At 49.0% G+C, this 14,866-nt stretch overlaps 1 protein-coding gene and 2 pseudogenes across 3 annotated transcripts; all 3 read right to left on the bottom strand.

Moving 5' to 3' along the window:
* Positions 1–310: 310 nt before the first annotated feature.
* On the bottom strand, positions 311–1,989 carry LOC145535481 (non-histone chromosomal protein HMG-14 pseudogene; annotated as a pseudogene). Its single transcript, XR_014075434.1, has one exon. The product of XR_014075434.1 is annotated as a non-histone chromosomal protein HMG-14 pseudogene (transcript).
* A 3,168-nt stretch (positions 1,990–5,157) lies between these two features.
* LOC145535480 (uncharacterized) lies at positions 5,158–6,965 on the bottom strand. Its single transcript, XM_081563916.1, has 3 exons — positions 6,799–6,965; positions 6,261–6,609; positions 5,158–5,514 (listed from the first exon to the last, which is right to left on the bottom strand). The coding sequence occupies exons 1-3, from the start codon at positions 6,875–6,877 to the stop codon at positions 5,439–5,441; spliced, it is 504 nt and encodes a 167-aa protein (XP_081420042.1). The 5' UTR covers positions 6,878–6,965; the 3' UTR covers positions 5,158–5,438.
* Positions 6,966–11,273: 4,308 nt separating this feature from the next.
* Positions 11,274–12,953, bottom strand: LOC145535502 (non-histone chromosomal protein HMG-14 pseudogene; annotated as a pseudogene). The gene has a single exon (XR_014075440.1). The product of XR_014075440.1 is annotated as a non-histone chromosomal protein HMG-14 pseudogene (transcript).
* Positions 12,954–14,866: the final 1,913 nt, after the last annotated feature.

Raw genomic sequence — 14,866 nt, 5'->3', positions numbered from 1 at the left:
CTGCCTGGAAATACACTCTTCTCTCACTGGGGACTCGTCCCGCCCCATCTTGCATGTGCATGCAACACCAAAGGGTGAGGGTGAGGATGGGATAATGGAAGGTGGAGGGAAAAAAAAGTATGCGTCAGTAGAAACCAACCTTGGGTACTTGGAAAACTTCTATCATGCACACAGGCCCACTGCCAGTGACCGGGGGATGGCACCTCTTGATAGGAGGCCTCCTTGCCATTCTCTGTGAATGACATTCCCTTAGAAATTCCCATCTGTTCACACTTAACCCCATTGGACACACACACACACACACAAAAGATGCTGAGAATTCACCTCTTTATTGAAAAATACAAAAATGTGCCCTACTTTAAAAGGGGGACACTGACTTTTTGCATGTATTCAACTCATTTAACGGGCATTCGGTGAAGTGCTCTTGGTACTGTGCTGTGCATAAAACCTGGCAGAAAATATCTTCAGAAGAACTGTCATGGAGACCATATCTTAGTCACGAGGGACTACAGCACGGTCACGGGTGACAGGGGCTGATTCTGGGCCAACTTCGGCCTGGCCAGAGGGACGCGAGGGCAGAGGAGGCATGGATGGCACAGGCCGCCTGCATGACAGTGGCTCCAGAAGAACCCTTCTCCAATCAGGCTCCAGAACAAGGATGGGACTACAGGGCCCATCCGAGATGATGCCCACAGGGTGGCCCGGGGAGGGGGGGCGCGGTGCGTATTTCTCAACATTAATGCCCTCTGATGTCTCCTCCCCTTGACTCTCATATTCTTCAACCAAACCTTCAATTAAGAGAGGAAAAAAGGGATTGGTTTACTATCTTGAGCAATTTCTGTCATAGTAACCACTTCCCCCCACACAACATGCCACTCTTGTTTTCATCTTTTATAATGGAGTTTTGATTGGTTGTTTTGAGGATCACTACGCAGACATTTCGATTTGTACACACTTCTTCACATACATACCAGAAACTGAAAACAATCATGTAGTTGTGATTCTTAGCAGTTATTCCAGTGACTTTCCAGCTTAAAATTGGGAGCAAATTTTCCTTAACAGGATATCAAGTACCAGTTATCTTCAAATATTGATATTCTGTTACATCATACGTCCCACTGATTCACACTATCATATACACTATATCCTCAAACTGTCAGTCGTTCACAGCACATTGACCAAGTTCCTAGGAAAACTGAACTACCACGACCAAAGATATTACAGAGTGCACAAAATTCTGACCAGGAGAGTCAAGATCAAGGAGTAGTTGGCTGTAGGAACGAATCCTACCAAAACAAGCTGGGAAGAGAAGTAATTTAAAGTGTTCAAGACATTAAATGCACAACTGACTCCACACTGCCATTTAGTATGCTTTTGTATTATAGGATAGAAAAGCTACCCCCATCTATGGACTGTTAAGCTGACCCCAAGACAATCAAAGCCTCCACTATCCAATATCCCACTAGTTTCTGGTTGTCCCAAAAAATAAACAACCAGCAAATGATTTCACCTCTTGCAAAAAAGCATTTCCACTTAAAAAATGGGATGAGGTGGGATTTCCTCCTTTTTAAAAATGTTTCAGAGCTACTAAAATACTTGCATTTACAAAATAGGCGATAAAAATATTCCTCTGGATGGGACAAGAGGGGAAACAGGGACCACTGACCGGACTGGGTGTGCGGTATTAATCAGACTTGGCTTCTTTTCCTTCTGCTTCATCAGAGGTTGGGCTCTCCTCGATTTTAGTCTCTCCGTTTTCTGCAGGTAAGTCTTCTTTAGTGTCTGGGTTGGCCCCTTCCGCCTGTTTTGGCTTTGCTCCTCTTTTCCCTTCTGTTTGCATTATTTTGCCTGAAGATTTATCCTTTCCCCGGCCTCTTTGGGCTTCGTTTCCACTTTTGCAGGAGCCGGTTTAGCTGACAGCCTTGAAGATCTCCTCTTGGGCTCCTCCTTCGCCGCCTCCTCTGCAGAGGTGACCTTCCTCTTGGGCATCGTGGCGGCGGGGTGGGCGAGAGCCGGCGCCTGAGGGCCGCGGCGCGCCAAGAGCCTTGGCGAGGCCGAGTAGCCTGACCGCTGCCACTTTTCCCGCTGCCCGAGCTGCTGGGACCCACAGCCAACATGCCACTCTTTATGCTGTAGCTCTTATAAATCCCCCTGGGAGAAGCTGTTTCTTGATTGATAAAACATCTTAGTAAAGTTTCCACCACAGCCCCGTTCCCTTCAGTTTACCCTTACTGAGCGCTAAGTGCCAAGCTTCCCGATAAGCAGATCTCCTGTTTTGTCTCTGTCCTCCCACCCTGAATACTCGTTAGTGGTTTTTCCAGTTAGATGCTAGTCCAGCTGATGGATCGCACCCAGTCCCTTCTGTTAATGCTATGTCTGGTACAGGATGGAGAAATGTCCGTATCTCGACAGCGGATCCTCAGTGGTCCAACTGCCTCTGCCCCCTACCTTCCAGGGATAGCATCACCCTGGGTGTGGGGGCAGCTGAGCATACTCAAAGTCCCTTCCGTTTGTAAAAGAGTGAAACTAGAACACTTTCTAACACCATACACAGGAATAAAATGGATTAAAGATCTAAACGTAAGACCAGAAACTATCAAACTCCTAGAGGAAAACAGAGGCCAAACACGCTCTGACATGAATCACAGCAGGATCCTCTACGACCCACCTCCCCAAGTAATGGAAATAAAAGCAAAAATAAACCAATGGGACCTAATTAACTTAAAGGCTTTTGCACAAGGAAGGAACCTATAAGTAAGCTGACAAGACAGCCGTCAGAATAGGAGAAAACAATAGCAAATGAAGCAACTGACAATGAATTCATCTCAAAAATATACAAGCAGCTCCTGCAGCTCAATTCCAGAAAAGTAAACGACCCAGTCAAAACATGGGCCAAAGAACTAAAGAGACATTTCACCAAAGAAGACATACAGATGCCTAACAAACACATGAAAAGATGCTCAACGTCTCTCATTATCAGAGAAATGCAAATCAAAACCACAATGAGGTGCCATCTCACACCAGACAGAATGGCTGCTATCCAAAAGTCTACAAACAATAAATGCTGGAGAGGGTGCAGAGAAAAAGGAGCCCTCTTACACCGTTGGTAGGAATGCAAGCTAGTACAGCCACTGTGGAGAACAGTGTGCAGATTCCTTACAAAACTGGAACTAGAACTGCCATACGACCCAGCGATCCCACTGCCGGGCAGACACACCGAGGAAACCAGACTTGAAAGACACACGTGTACCCCAGTGTTCAGCACAACACTGCTTGTAATAGCAGGGACATGGAAGCAACCTAGATGTCCGGCAGCAGACGAATGGATGAGAAAGCCGTGGTACATATGCACAATGCGATATTAATCAGCCATTAAAAAGAATGCACTTGAATCAGTTCTAATGAGGTGGATGAAACTGGAGCCTGTTATACAGAGTGCAGTAAATCAGAGAGAAAAACACCAAGACAGTATACGAACGAGCCCATATATATGGAATTTAGAAAGATGGCAACGATGACCCTATATGTGAGACAGCAAAAGAGACACAGATGTAAAGAACAGTCTTTCGGACTCTGTGGGAGAAGGCGAGGGTGGGATGATTTGAGAGGGTAGCGTTGAAAGGTGTGTATTATCAAATGTGAAGTGGATCGCTGGTCCAGGTTTGATGCCTGAGACAGGGTGCTCAGGGTTGGTGCACTGGGAGGACCCCGGGGGATGGAATGGGGAGGGATGTGGGAGGGGGGTTCTGGATGGGAAACACGTGTGTGCCCGTGACTGATTCATGTCGATGTATGGCAAAAACCGCTACAATATTGTAAAGAAATTTGCCTCCAATTAAAATAAATGATTGTTTTAAAGGAAAAAAAAAATTCAAATAAATAAATAAATAAAAGTTCCTTCCATCTGAAGGAGATGTTCAATAGGAGCAAGTTGGATTTTTAAACAGGTTTCCCTCAAGTTAAATAGACAAGGCAGGCCTGGTTATGGAGGGCCCATGGGGCTTGTGGCTTGTCTTACTGGGACATGATTGCTGACGCCCTGGACACTGCCTTGATATTTCAGCCTACAGAGGTGAGGAAAGTTTAGCTCACCTGGGTCCAAGTTCACTACAACTCACCACCACCAGTCCGGCAGCCTGTATCCATCACTGCACTCACATGGGCACTGTGAAGCAAAGCGAATAAACTCATCTGGGAGTTTTGGATACATACTCTCTTAATACAGCCTATGGTTTTTCTACAGTCTCAAATGGTAATCTTGTGACCTACAAATCAGTCATCGCTGCCTGAGCAAACAAAAAAGTATTTCAAGTGAACACAGGTAAAGAATCTGGCCTGAACTGAAAGCTTCCCTTCCCCCCACCACTCCCACCGCCCACCAAACACATTCCCCGAAACCCACCTCTTTAAAATAATACCATCAAAAATATATCTTTAGATGTTCCCAAGTCCTCCAGAGGATATTCACTCATAAAGTTCAATTTGAGCCCCATCCACCAGGTGTATGGTTTGACTGTATGCAATTCTCTTAAACTGGTCACTCTTAGCTCAGTGCCACTTTATTCAAAATTGTCGTGTCAATTTTCAGACAAATTTCCAGTTTGTACACCTTGCTCCTACCCTCCACCATAATGTCACTGTTTTAGCAATGGTTTCAGGCTGACACATCATAGCACACCAAACATGAAGTGGTAGGGCTAGGACTTCCCTGCTGGTCCAGTGGCTAAGACTCCCCACTCCCAATGCTGGGACCCGGGTTCAATCCCTGGTTAGGGAACTAGATGCCACATCTAAGACCTGGTGCAACCAAAGAAATAGTTTTTAAAAATGATGTAGGGCTGACGCTTTCTACACTGCTTTACTGAGCACTAAAATCAATGGCAGGAGTCCCCTGCACTTGGACTTCTAAGCTGTCTCCCCATATCAGTCTCAGCCTAACTAAACAGACACTTACTCATACAGTGTATGTGAGTTACTCCCTAACTCCAGTGCCTGAATATTTATAAATCCACTTATTTAGCTAAGGACTTTTCGATATGTTAAGTAATAGAGTTCAACCCTCTCATAACCTAGATCCTTAATGCAGTAATGTGCACTTCCCAGATCAGATGCAGCCCCAACATGACTCCACAAAGTGCTCAATAAAGGATACCAGAGTTAGAAGAAATTGAACTTTATTATGTCTCAGTTTTCACAGGAAATAGGAACAACAGTGATTTCCTTTTCTTGCTCTTTTAGGAAATCACATTACTACTGATAACTGGCATTTTCATAAATTGGTGTTTACTTATCCTATTTCTACTGGCCAAAGCCCCCAAAGTTCAAAACTTATTTGCTAAACATGGAAAAGGCATCCAAACAAAAACAAAAACAAAAACCTTGAGAATGTCTAGGACCAGTGTGTCCAAGACTTGAAGCAGGTTTTATAACGGCTGCCCTCACAAATTGTTGTTTTCAGGCTTACTGAACTGCCCTCTGGCTTCGCTCCCATCGCTGCGACTTGAAAGCGCCTTCCTAAGGGGAGAAAATGGCAAATATTCAGTATTTGGGAGTTGTGGACCACATTAGATATACGATGTCCATTTTATGCTGGTTTTAAAATTTGTATTCTCCCAAATGCCCAGGGAACATCCTTTTGTATATCCAGTTCCAGGCTCTCTTTAGGGAGAATTTTCCTTTGTGCACAAAATTTATGGGAGCGCTGAAAACCTCAGTATTCCATATTAAGCGTTTTTAATACACTGTTTAAGAATCAAGACTAAAGGCACCGAGACTTCCCTGGTGGTCCAGTGGCTAAGACTTCTCGCTCCCCCGGCAGGGGGCGCGGTTCAACCCCTGGTCAGGGAGCTAGATCCCACAGGCCGAAACGAAAGATCTCGCATGCCGCCACCAAGACCGGGTGCAACCAAATAAATATTGGAAGACTAAACGCGCGAAAACATTGCACGACGACCAAATTATTTAACATTTTAAATAAAGGCAAGATTCAATCCTGCACTTGCACGACTGGGTCTCACTCGCCTCCCACTGACCTAAACCCCGATCCAATGAAACGTTATTCACCGAAACCTACGCTTCCGGATTTAATTCACTCACTCACCGCCCCGCCCCAACCCGGGAGCCCAAGGGCGGGCAGCCTCCAAGGGCCTCGAGCCCCCCACCGAGATCGGGCTCTGGGGGAAGGGACAGCGCCAAAGGCGTCGGGAGAAGAGCCCTAACGTCCCAGAAAATTTGGGGCGCCTCCAGAGCAAGCCACTTACCGAGCGAACACATTGGGGTACCGGCTGCGCTGGAAAATGCTCTCCAGCTCCTTCAGGTGCAGCCGGTGGAACGGGCAGCCGTGGAATCTTGGCTGCCTGTCCGAGGGCTGCGGATCCTCGGCGTCCGCCTGCATCGGCGGCTCCTGCGGGAACTCCTCCTCGTCGCCGTCGCCGTCGCCGTCGCCGCCGCCGCCCTTCTGGATCTCGTCCACCATGGGGTCGGGTGCTCCCACCCCAACCTGGCCCTGTTCCGCTGCTGCTGCCGCCGCTGCCGACTCAGGTTCCGACCCCGACTCCTCCTCGACGGCGGCACTTGTTGCGATGCCCGAGACCTCGGTGGGCTTCGTATCTGGAAAGGAAAAAGACAAGAAGTCTGGGCGTCGGAGCGCCGAGTGTGCGCCGCGGCGGGAGGCGCGGGCCCGCGACCTGAGCGGCGACGGCGCCCGCGCCGCAGCCGCGTCCCGTCCACTCGCCACTCCCAGGGAAAGGGCCTTTCCCTCGAGTTCGCCAGGGCACCTATCCCGCTCCGGACACTGACCGGGTTCTTCCTGGGGCTCGTCGACTCCCAGGCCGAGGTAACCGGAGTCTTCGTGGTTGTCTCCGGGCGCACGGTCCATGTCGCTAGCGCTGTCCGAGCAGCTGTGCGCCTCGGCCGACGCTGCGCTGTTGACGGCGGCGATCCCGAGGGCCTGACCGGTCGGATTCTCTTTCTGTGACGCCGCGTTGCGAGTTTATAGCTTGTCTCCCCAGTAACGGCGCGTGCGGTGGGTGTGGCCGCTGGGGCGTGCACCTGGGCAGGGCGTGGCCATAGAGTAGAGGGGTGCACGTGGGGAGAGTCCTGGCAGGGGGCGAGCGGGTGGGGGCGCGCGAGCTCCCACTTGTGGCTGAGCTGAATACTCCCGGCTCCTGCCTGGGGTCGGTCCTGAACTAGGGGCTTCTCCCGATCGTGCGAGCTGACTTGGGACAGGGGAGGGGCGAGGGAATGAGACCTCACGCGTCCCGGGAGCCTGGGAGAAATGTTGGGAGAACGTCTCTCCGCCTGGCCCTCGATGGGCTCAGGCTTGCTGCCATTTGTTCCTCCCCCCAACCCCCCTCCCCCCGGCCCCCGGAGCGTTCGACGCAGAGATGGGACTGGAGAAACCGCGGGGCCCCAGCAACCCCAGCCGGCTGAGACGACAGTCGTCCCCCCTTGTCGCGTGGGCTCTGAGCGCGACTTCCCTCTGGGAAGTCGATAATTAACGGATGGGACTGTGATTCTGGTCCATTCGCTCTCAAAGTCCATGAAACGGGCTAGTGATTCAGACGGAAAGATGTAGGTGGGAGACTACTTGCTGGATTTTTGCAGGAAGGCGCTAAACGCAGAGCCCGCCCCGTTCCCTGGAGGATACTGGGGCGAGGGAATTGGGGCTGTATTTGCAGACACACTGTGTGCTCGGAGGCCTGCTGCAAGAAGCCCAGCCTGTTCCTTGCAAATGCAACAAGTAATCCAAATGTCTACTAACCTACGTCAGAGAGCAAGTGTAGAACACTGCACGTGGCCCTTGCTTTGGCCCTGGACGCGATTGTGGAGGACACAGCATCTGCTTTGCTATGCTCCGCTACCGCGTCTGGGGCTGCCGGCCCTCTGCACAAGTGCACGGGTTTCTTATGCTGGGCGCTGTGTGGACTGGGGTGTCGTCGTTGTTTAGTCGCTCAGTCGCGTCCGACTCTTTGCGACCCCGTGGACTGTAGCACACCAGGCTCCTCTGTCCATGGGATTCTCCAAGCAAGAATACCGTCGTGGGTTGCCATTCCCTTCTCCAGGGGATCTTCCCGACCCAGGGATGGAACCTGCGTCTCCTGCATTGGCAGGCGGATTCCTTATGGCTCAGCCACCTGGAAAGCCCCTGGACTTGGGTTAAATTCCTCTTTTTCTTCTTTGGCTCCTCTAATCCCCTCCTTGGCGCCCACCTTTTCCCTTCTCACCCTCCTCTTTCCCCTCCTCTCTCTCCCTTTGACTGGGACCATCTTCCAGAACTCTTGTTCTCCACCCTACTCACCTCACCCACAATGAACAGTTTGGGCTTGGGATTAGTTATAAGCTGAGAAACCTCTAATGGTTATGATCCTGGTGTTCCTTAGCCTAGCTAGGGTATCCCTTACAATGCAGGTCGTGTGACAGCTTTCTGTAATGTGGAAGCAGCCCTCTAAATAGATTCACCTAGGTAAGATTTACGGAGAAGGCGATGGCACCCCACTCCAGTACTCTTTTGCCTGGAAAATCCCATGGACGGAGGAGCCTGGCAGGCTTCAGTCCACGGGGTCGCTAAGAGTCGGACACAACTGAGCGACTTCACTTTCACTTTTCCCTTTCATGCACTGGAGAAGGAAACGGCAACCCACTCCAGTATTCTTGCCTGGAGAATCCCAGGGACGGCGGAGCCTGGTGGGCTGCCGGCTATGGGGTCGCACAGAGTCGGACACGACTGAAGCGACTTAGCAGCGGTGGTGGCCGGTGGCTTTTGTTTGTACAAGATGCTGTACTTGTATTTCTGAAGTTTGAGGAACCTGATGTTTAAAAAGAAGGTCAGGGGTCAATACTCGGAAATGAGAAATTGTGTTTTCAAAAGCATCTGGTGAGGATGGCAACGTGTGCACACTGGGGCTCAGTTGTTCCTCTCTCCCAGCGGAGGCTGGGCCTCAGGGTGCACTCCCCTCCTCTCTGTGCAGAAGGCCCACATCACACACAACCACGGTGCTGATGTCTGACACACAGCCACAAGTGCAAAGGGAGAGAAGAGAGGAGTGAAAGTAGTGGAAGCACAGCCTAAAGCACATGCTTTCCCCCCCAAAACAGAGCCTCTCGCTCCACTGGGAGCATCCAAGCTGTGAAACTGGCCTGGGATGTACCCTTGTGAGGGGAAATTCCAATGGAGTCAAGGCACTTATCTCAGCAGTCACTTCACAGGAGGACCTCAGTGTTCACCATTAAACACATTTAACAGAAACCATCTTAAAGAATTGATGCTTTGGAACTGTGACCTGGGAGAAGACTCCTGGGGGTCCCTTGGCCTGCGAGGAGATCAAACCAGTCCATCCTAAAGGAACTCAGTCCTGAGGATGAGATGGTTGGATGGCATCACTGACTCGATGGACATGAGTTTGAGCAAGCTCTGAGAGTTGGTGATGGACAGGGAAGCCTGGCATGCTGCAGTCCACGGGGTCGCAACGAGTCAGACACGACTGAGCGACTAAACGGAACTGAACTGAACATTAAAGAAGCCTTGCACTGCTCCGAGCAATGGTTGTTCAGTTCGGTTCAGTCGCTCAGTCGTGTCCGACTCGTTGGGACCCCATGGACCGCAGCACGCCAGGCCTCCCTGTCCATCACCAACTCCCAGAGTTTACCCACACTCATGTCCATCGAGTCAGTGATGCCATCCAGCCATCTCATCCTCTGTCGTCCCCTTCTGCTCCTGCCCCCAATCCTTCCCAGCATCAGGGTCTTTTCCAATGAGTCAACTCTTCGCATGAGGTGGCCAAAGTACTGGAGTTTCGGCTTCAACATCATTCCTTCCTATGAACACCCAGGACTGATCTCCCTTAGGATGGACTGGTTGGATCTCCCTGCAGTCCAAGGGACTCTCAGGAGTCTTCTCCAACACCACGGTTCAAAAGCATCAGTTCTTCGGCGCTCGGCTTTCTTCACAGTCCAACTCTCACCTCCGTACATGACTACTGGAAAAGCCATAGCCTTGACTAGACGGACCTTTGTTGGCATAGGTCTCTGCTTTTTGATATGCTATCTAGGCTGGTCATAACTTTCCTTCCAGGGAGTAAGCGTCTTTTAATTTCATGGCTGCAGGGATTTTGGAGGCCCCCAAAAATAAAGCCTGACACTGTTTCCCCATCTATTTCCCAGGAAGTGATGGGACCGGATGCCACGATCTTCGTTTTCTGAATGTTGAGCTTTAAGCTAACTCTTGCACTCTCCTCTCTCACTTTCACCGAGAGGCTTTTTAGTTCCTCCTCACTTTCTGTCATAAGGGTGGTGTCATCTGCATAAGCTGAGGTTATTGATATTTTTCCCGGCAATTTTGATTCCAGCTTGTGCTTCCTCCAGCCCAGGGTTTCTCATGATGTACTCTGCCTAGAAGTTAAAGAAGCAGGGTGACAATATAGAGACTTGACATACTCCTTGTCCTGTTTGGAACCAGTGTGTTGTTCCATGTCCAGTTCTACCTGTTGCTTCCTGACCTGCATACAGGTTTCTCAAGAGACAGGTCAGGTGCCAAGGTTGTACTGAGAACTTAATGCTTTCTAAAACGTGGGCCTGAAGACGCTACTCGGGAAGGCGCTCTTCTTGCTTTGCACAGCACTAAACCAAAATAATCCGTTTTGGTGTTGAATTAGCAGGAATCAAGGTTCTCTCAAGGAAGATAATACATTGCAAGGTGTGATTGCTTTGGAGGAAGGTGCAATACTCCTCACCGGCCTTATGGGGTCTCCTCTGTGTCGCCTCTGAAGCAGCAGAACCTGTGTGCCAGGACTCCCATTGCCCCATCTTCTCCCCAGAGAGGACAGCGAACAGAATTTGGAGCATGTGGGATGAATGCTCGGCTGCCACCTTCCCATGGATCCCTGTAATGTAGCCTCTTAGGAAGCTTCCCTTGTGTCCAGCATTGGGCTGAGTGTTTCAATTACCACGGGTGGGACTCTACCCTGCCTGGAAATACACTCTTCTCTCACTGGGGACTCGTCCCGCCCCATCCTGCATGTGCATGCAACACCAAAGGGTGAGGGTGAGGATGGGATAATGGAAGGTGGAGGGAAAAAAAAGTATGCGTCAGTAGAAACCGACCTTGGGTACTTGGAAAACTTCTATCATGCACACAGGCCCACTGCCAGTGACTGGGGGATGGCACCTCTTGATAGGAGGCCTCCTTGCCATTCTCTGTGAATGACATTCCCTTAGAAATTCCCATCTGTTCACACTTAACCCCATTGGACACACACACACACACACACAAAAGATGCTGAGAATTCACCTCTTTATTGAAAAATACAAAAATGTGCCCTACTTTAAAAGGGGGACACTGACTTTTTGCATGTATTCAACTCATTTAACGGGCATTCGGTGAAGTGCTCTTGGTACTGTGCTGTGCATAAAACCTGGCAGAAAATATCTTCAGAAGAACTGTCATGGAGACCATATCTTAGTCACGAGGGACTACAGCACGGTCACGGGTGACAGGGGCTGATTCTGGGCCAACTTCGGCCTGGCCAGAGGGACGCGAGGGCAGAGGAGGCATGGATGGCACAGGCCGCCTGCATGACAGTGGCTCCAGAAGAACCCTTCTCCAATCAGGCTCCAGAACAAGGATGGGACTACAGGGCCCATCCGAGATGATGCCCACAGGGTGGCCCGGGGAGGGGCGGCGCGGTGCGTATTTCTCAACATTAATGCCCTCTGATGTCTCCTCCCCTTGACTCTCATATTCTTCAACCAAACCTTCAATTAAGAGAGGAAAAAAGGGATTGGTTTACTATCTTGAGCAATTTCTGTCATAGTAACCACTTCCCCCCACACAACATGCCACTCTTGTTTTCATCTTTTATAATGGAGTTTTGATTGGTTGTTTTGAGGATCACTACACAGACATTTCGATTTGTACACACTTCTTCACATACATACCAGAAACTGAAAACAATCATGTAGTTGTGATTCTTAGCAGTTATTCCAGTGACTTTCCAGCTTAAAATTGGGAGCAAATTTTCCTTAACAGGATATCAAGTACCAGTTATCTTCAAATATTGATATTCTGTTACATCATACGTCCCACTGATTCACACTATCATATACACTATATCCTCAAACTGTCAGTCGTTCACAGCACATTGACCAAGTTCCTAGGAAAACTGAACTACCACGACCAAAGATATTACAGAGTGCACAAAATTCTGACCAGGAGAGTCAAGATCAAGGAGTAGTTGGCTGTAGGAACGAATCCTACCAAAACAAGCTGGGAAGAGAAGTAATTTAAAGTGTTCAAGACATTAAATGCACAACTGACTCCACACTGCCATTTAGTATGCTTTTGTATTATAGGATAGAAAAGCTACCCCCATCTATGGACTGTTAAGCTGACACCCAAGACAATCAAAGCCTCCACTATCCAATATCCCACTAGTTTCTGGTTGTCCCAAAAAATAAACAACCAGCAAATGATTTCACCTCTTGCAAAAAAGCATTTCCACTTAAAAAATGGGATGAGGTGGGATTTCCTCCTTTTTAAAAATGTTTCAGAGCTACTAAAATACTTGCATTTACAAAATAGGCGATAAAAATATTCCTCTGGATGGGACAAGAGGGGAAACAGGGACCACTGACCAGACTGGGTGTGCGGTATTAATCAGACTTGGCTTCTTTTCCTTCTGCTTCATCAGAGGTTGGGCTCTCCTCGATTTTAGTCTCTCCGTTTTCTGCAGGTAAGTCTTCTTTAGTGTCTGGGTTGGCCCCTTCCGCCTGTTTTGGCTTTGCTCCTCTTTTCCCTTCTGTTTGCATTATTTTGCCTGAAGATTTATCCTTTCCCCGGCCTCTTTGGGCTTCGTTTCCACTTTTGCAGGAGCCGGTTTAGCTGACAGCCTTGAAGATCTCCTCTTGGGCTCCTCCTTCGCCGCCTCCTCTGCAGAGGTGACCTTCCTCTTGGGCATCGTGGCGGCGGGGTGGGCGAGAGCTGGCGCCTGAGGGCCGCGGCGCGCCAAGAGCCTTGGCGAGGCCGAGTAGCCTGACCGCTGCCACTTTTCCCGCTGCCCGAGCTGCTGGGACCCACAGCCAACATGCCACTCTTTATGCTGTAGCTCTTATAAATCCCCCTGGGAGAAGCTGTTTCTTGATTGATAAAACATCTTAGTAAAGTTTCCACCACAGCCCCGTTCCCTTCAGTTTACCCTTACTGAGCGCTAAGTGCCAAGCTTCCCGATAAGCAGATCTCCTGTTTTGTCTCTGTCCTCCCACCCTGAATACTCGTTAGTGGTTTTTCCAGTTAGATGCTAGTCCAGCTGATGGATCGCACCCAGTCCCTTCTGTTAATGCTATGTCTGGTACAGGATGGAGAAATGTCCGTATCTCGACAGCGGATCCTCAGTGGTCCAACTGCCTCTGCCCCCTACCTTCCAGGGATAGCATCACCCTGGGTGTGGGGGCAGCTGAGCATACTCAAAGTCCCTTCCGTTTGTAAAAGAGTGAAACTAGAACACTTTCTAACACCATACACAGGAATAAAATGGATTAAAGATCTAAACGTAAGACCAGAAACTATCAAACTCCTAGAGGAAAACAGAGGCCAAACACGCTCTGACATGAATCACAGCAGGATCCTCTACGACCCACCTCCCCAAGTAATGGAAATAAAAGCAAAAATAAACCAATGGGACCTAATTAACTTAAAGGCTTTTGCACAAGGAAGGAACCTATAAGTAAGCTGACAAGACAGCCGTCAGAATAGGAGAAAACAATAGCAAATGAAGCAACTGACAATGAATTCATCTCAAAAATATACAAGCAGCTCCTGCAGCTCAATTCCAGAAAAGTAAACGACCCAGTCAAAACATGGGCCAAAGAACTAAAGAGACATTTCACCAAAGAAGACATACAGATGCCTAACAAACACATGAAAAGATGCTCAACGTCTCTCATTATCAGAGAAATGCAAATCAAAACCACAATGAGGTGCCATCTCACACCAGACAGAATGGCTGCTATCCAAAAGTCTACAAACAATAAATGCTGGAGAGGGTGCAGAGAAAAAGGAGCCCTCTTACACCGTTGGTAGGAATGCAAGCTAGTACAGCCACTGTGGAGAACAGTGTGCAGATTCCTTACAAAACTGGAACTAGAACTGCCATACGACCCAGCGATCCCACTGCCGGGCAGACACACCGAGGAAACCAGACTTGAAAGACACACGTGTACCCCAGTGTTCAGCACAACACTGCTTGTAATAGCAGGGACATGGAAGCAACCTAGATGTCCGGCAGCAGACGAATGGATGAGAAAGCCGTGGTACATATGCACAATGCGATATTAATCAGCCATTAAAAAGAATGCACTTGAATCAGTTCTAATGAGGTGGATGAAACTGGAGCCTGTTATACAGAGTGCAGTAAATCAGAGAGAAAAACACCAAGACAGTATACGAACGAGCCCATATATATGGAATTTAGAAAGATGGCAACGATGACCCTATATGTGAGACAGCAAAAGAGACACAGATGTAAAGAACAGTCTTTCGGACTCTGTGGGAGAAGGCGAGGGTGGGATGATTTGAGAGGGTAGCGTTGAAAGGTGTGTATTATCAAATGTGAAGTGGATCGCTGGTCCAGGTTTGATGCCTGAGACAGGGTGCTCAGGGTTGGTGCACTGGGAGGACCCCGGGGGATGGAATGGGGAGGGATGTGGGAGGGGGGTTCTGGATGGGAAACACGTGTGTGCCCGTGACTGATTCATGTCGATGTATGGCAAAAACCGCTACAATATTGTAAAGAAATTTGCCTCCAATTAAAATAAATGATTTTTTTTAAAGGAAAAAAAAAATTCAAATAAATAAATAAATAAAAGTTCCTTC

The sequence above is a fragment of the Giraffa tippelskirchi genome, chromosome X (genome assembly GCF_054371585.1).
Source record: "Giraffa tippelskirchi isolate mGirTip1 chromosome X, T2T-mGirTip1v1.2.pri, whole genome shotgun sequence".
Lineage (NCBI taxonomy): Eukaryota > Metazoa > Chordata > Mammalia > Artiodactyla > Giraffidae > Giraffa > Giraffa tippelskirchi.
The sequence above is the reverse complement of the archived record's forward strand: the minus strand, read 5'-3'. Positions and strand labels throughout refer to the sequence as shown.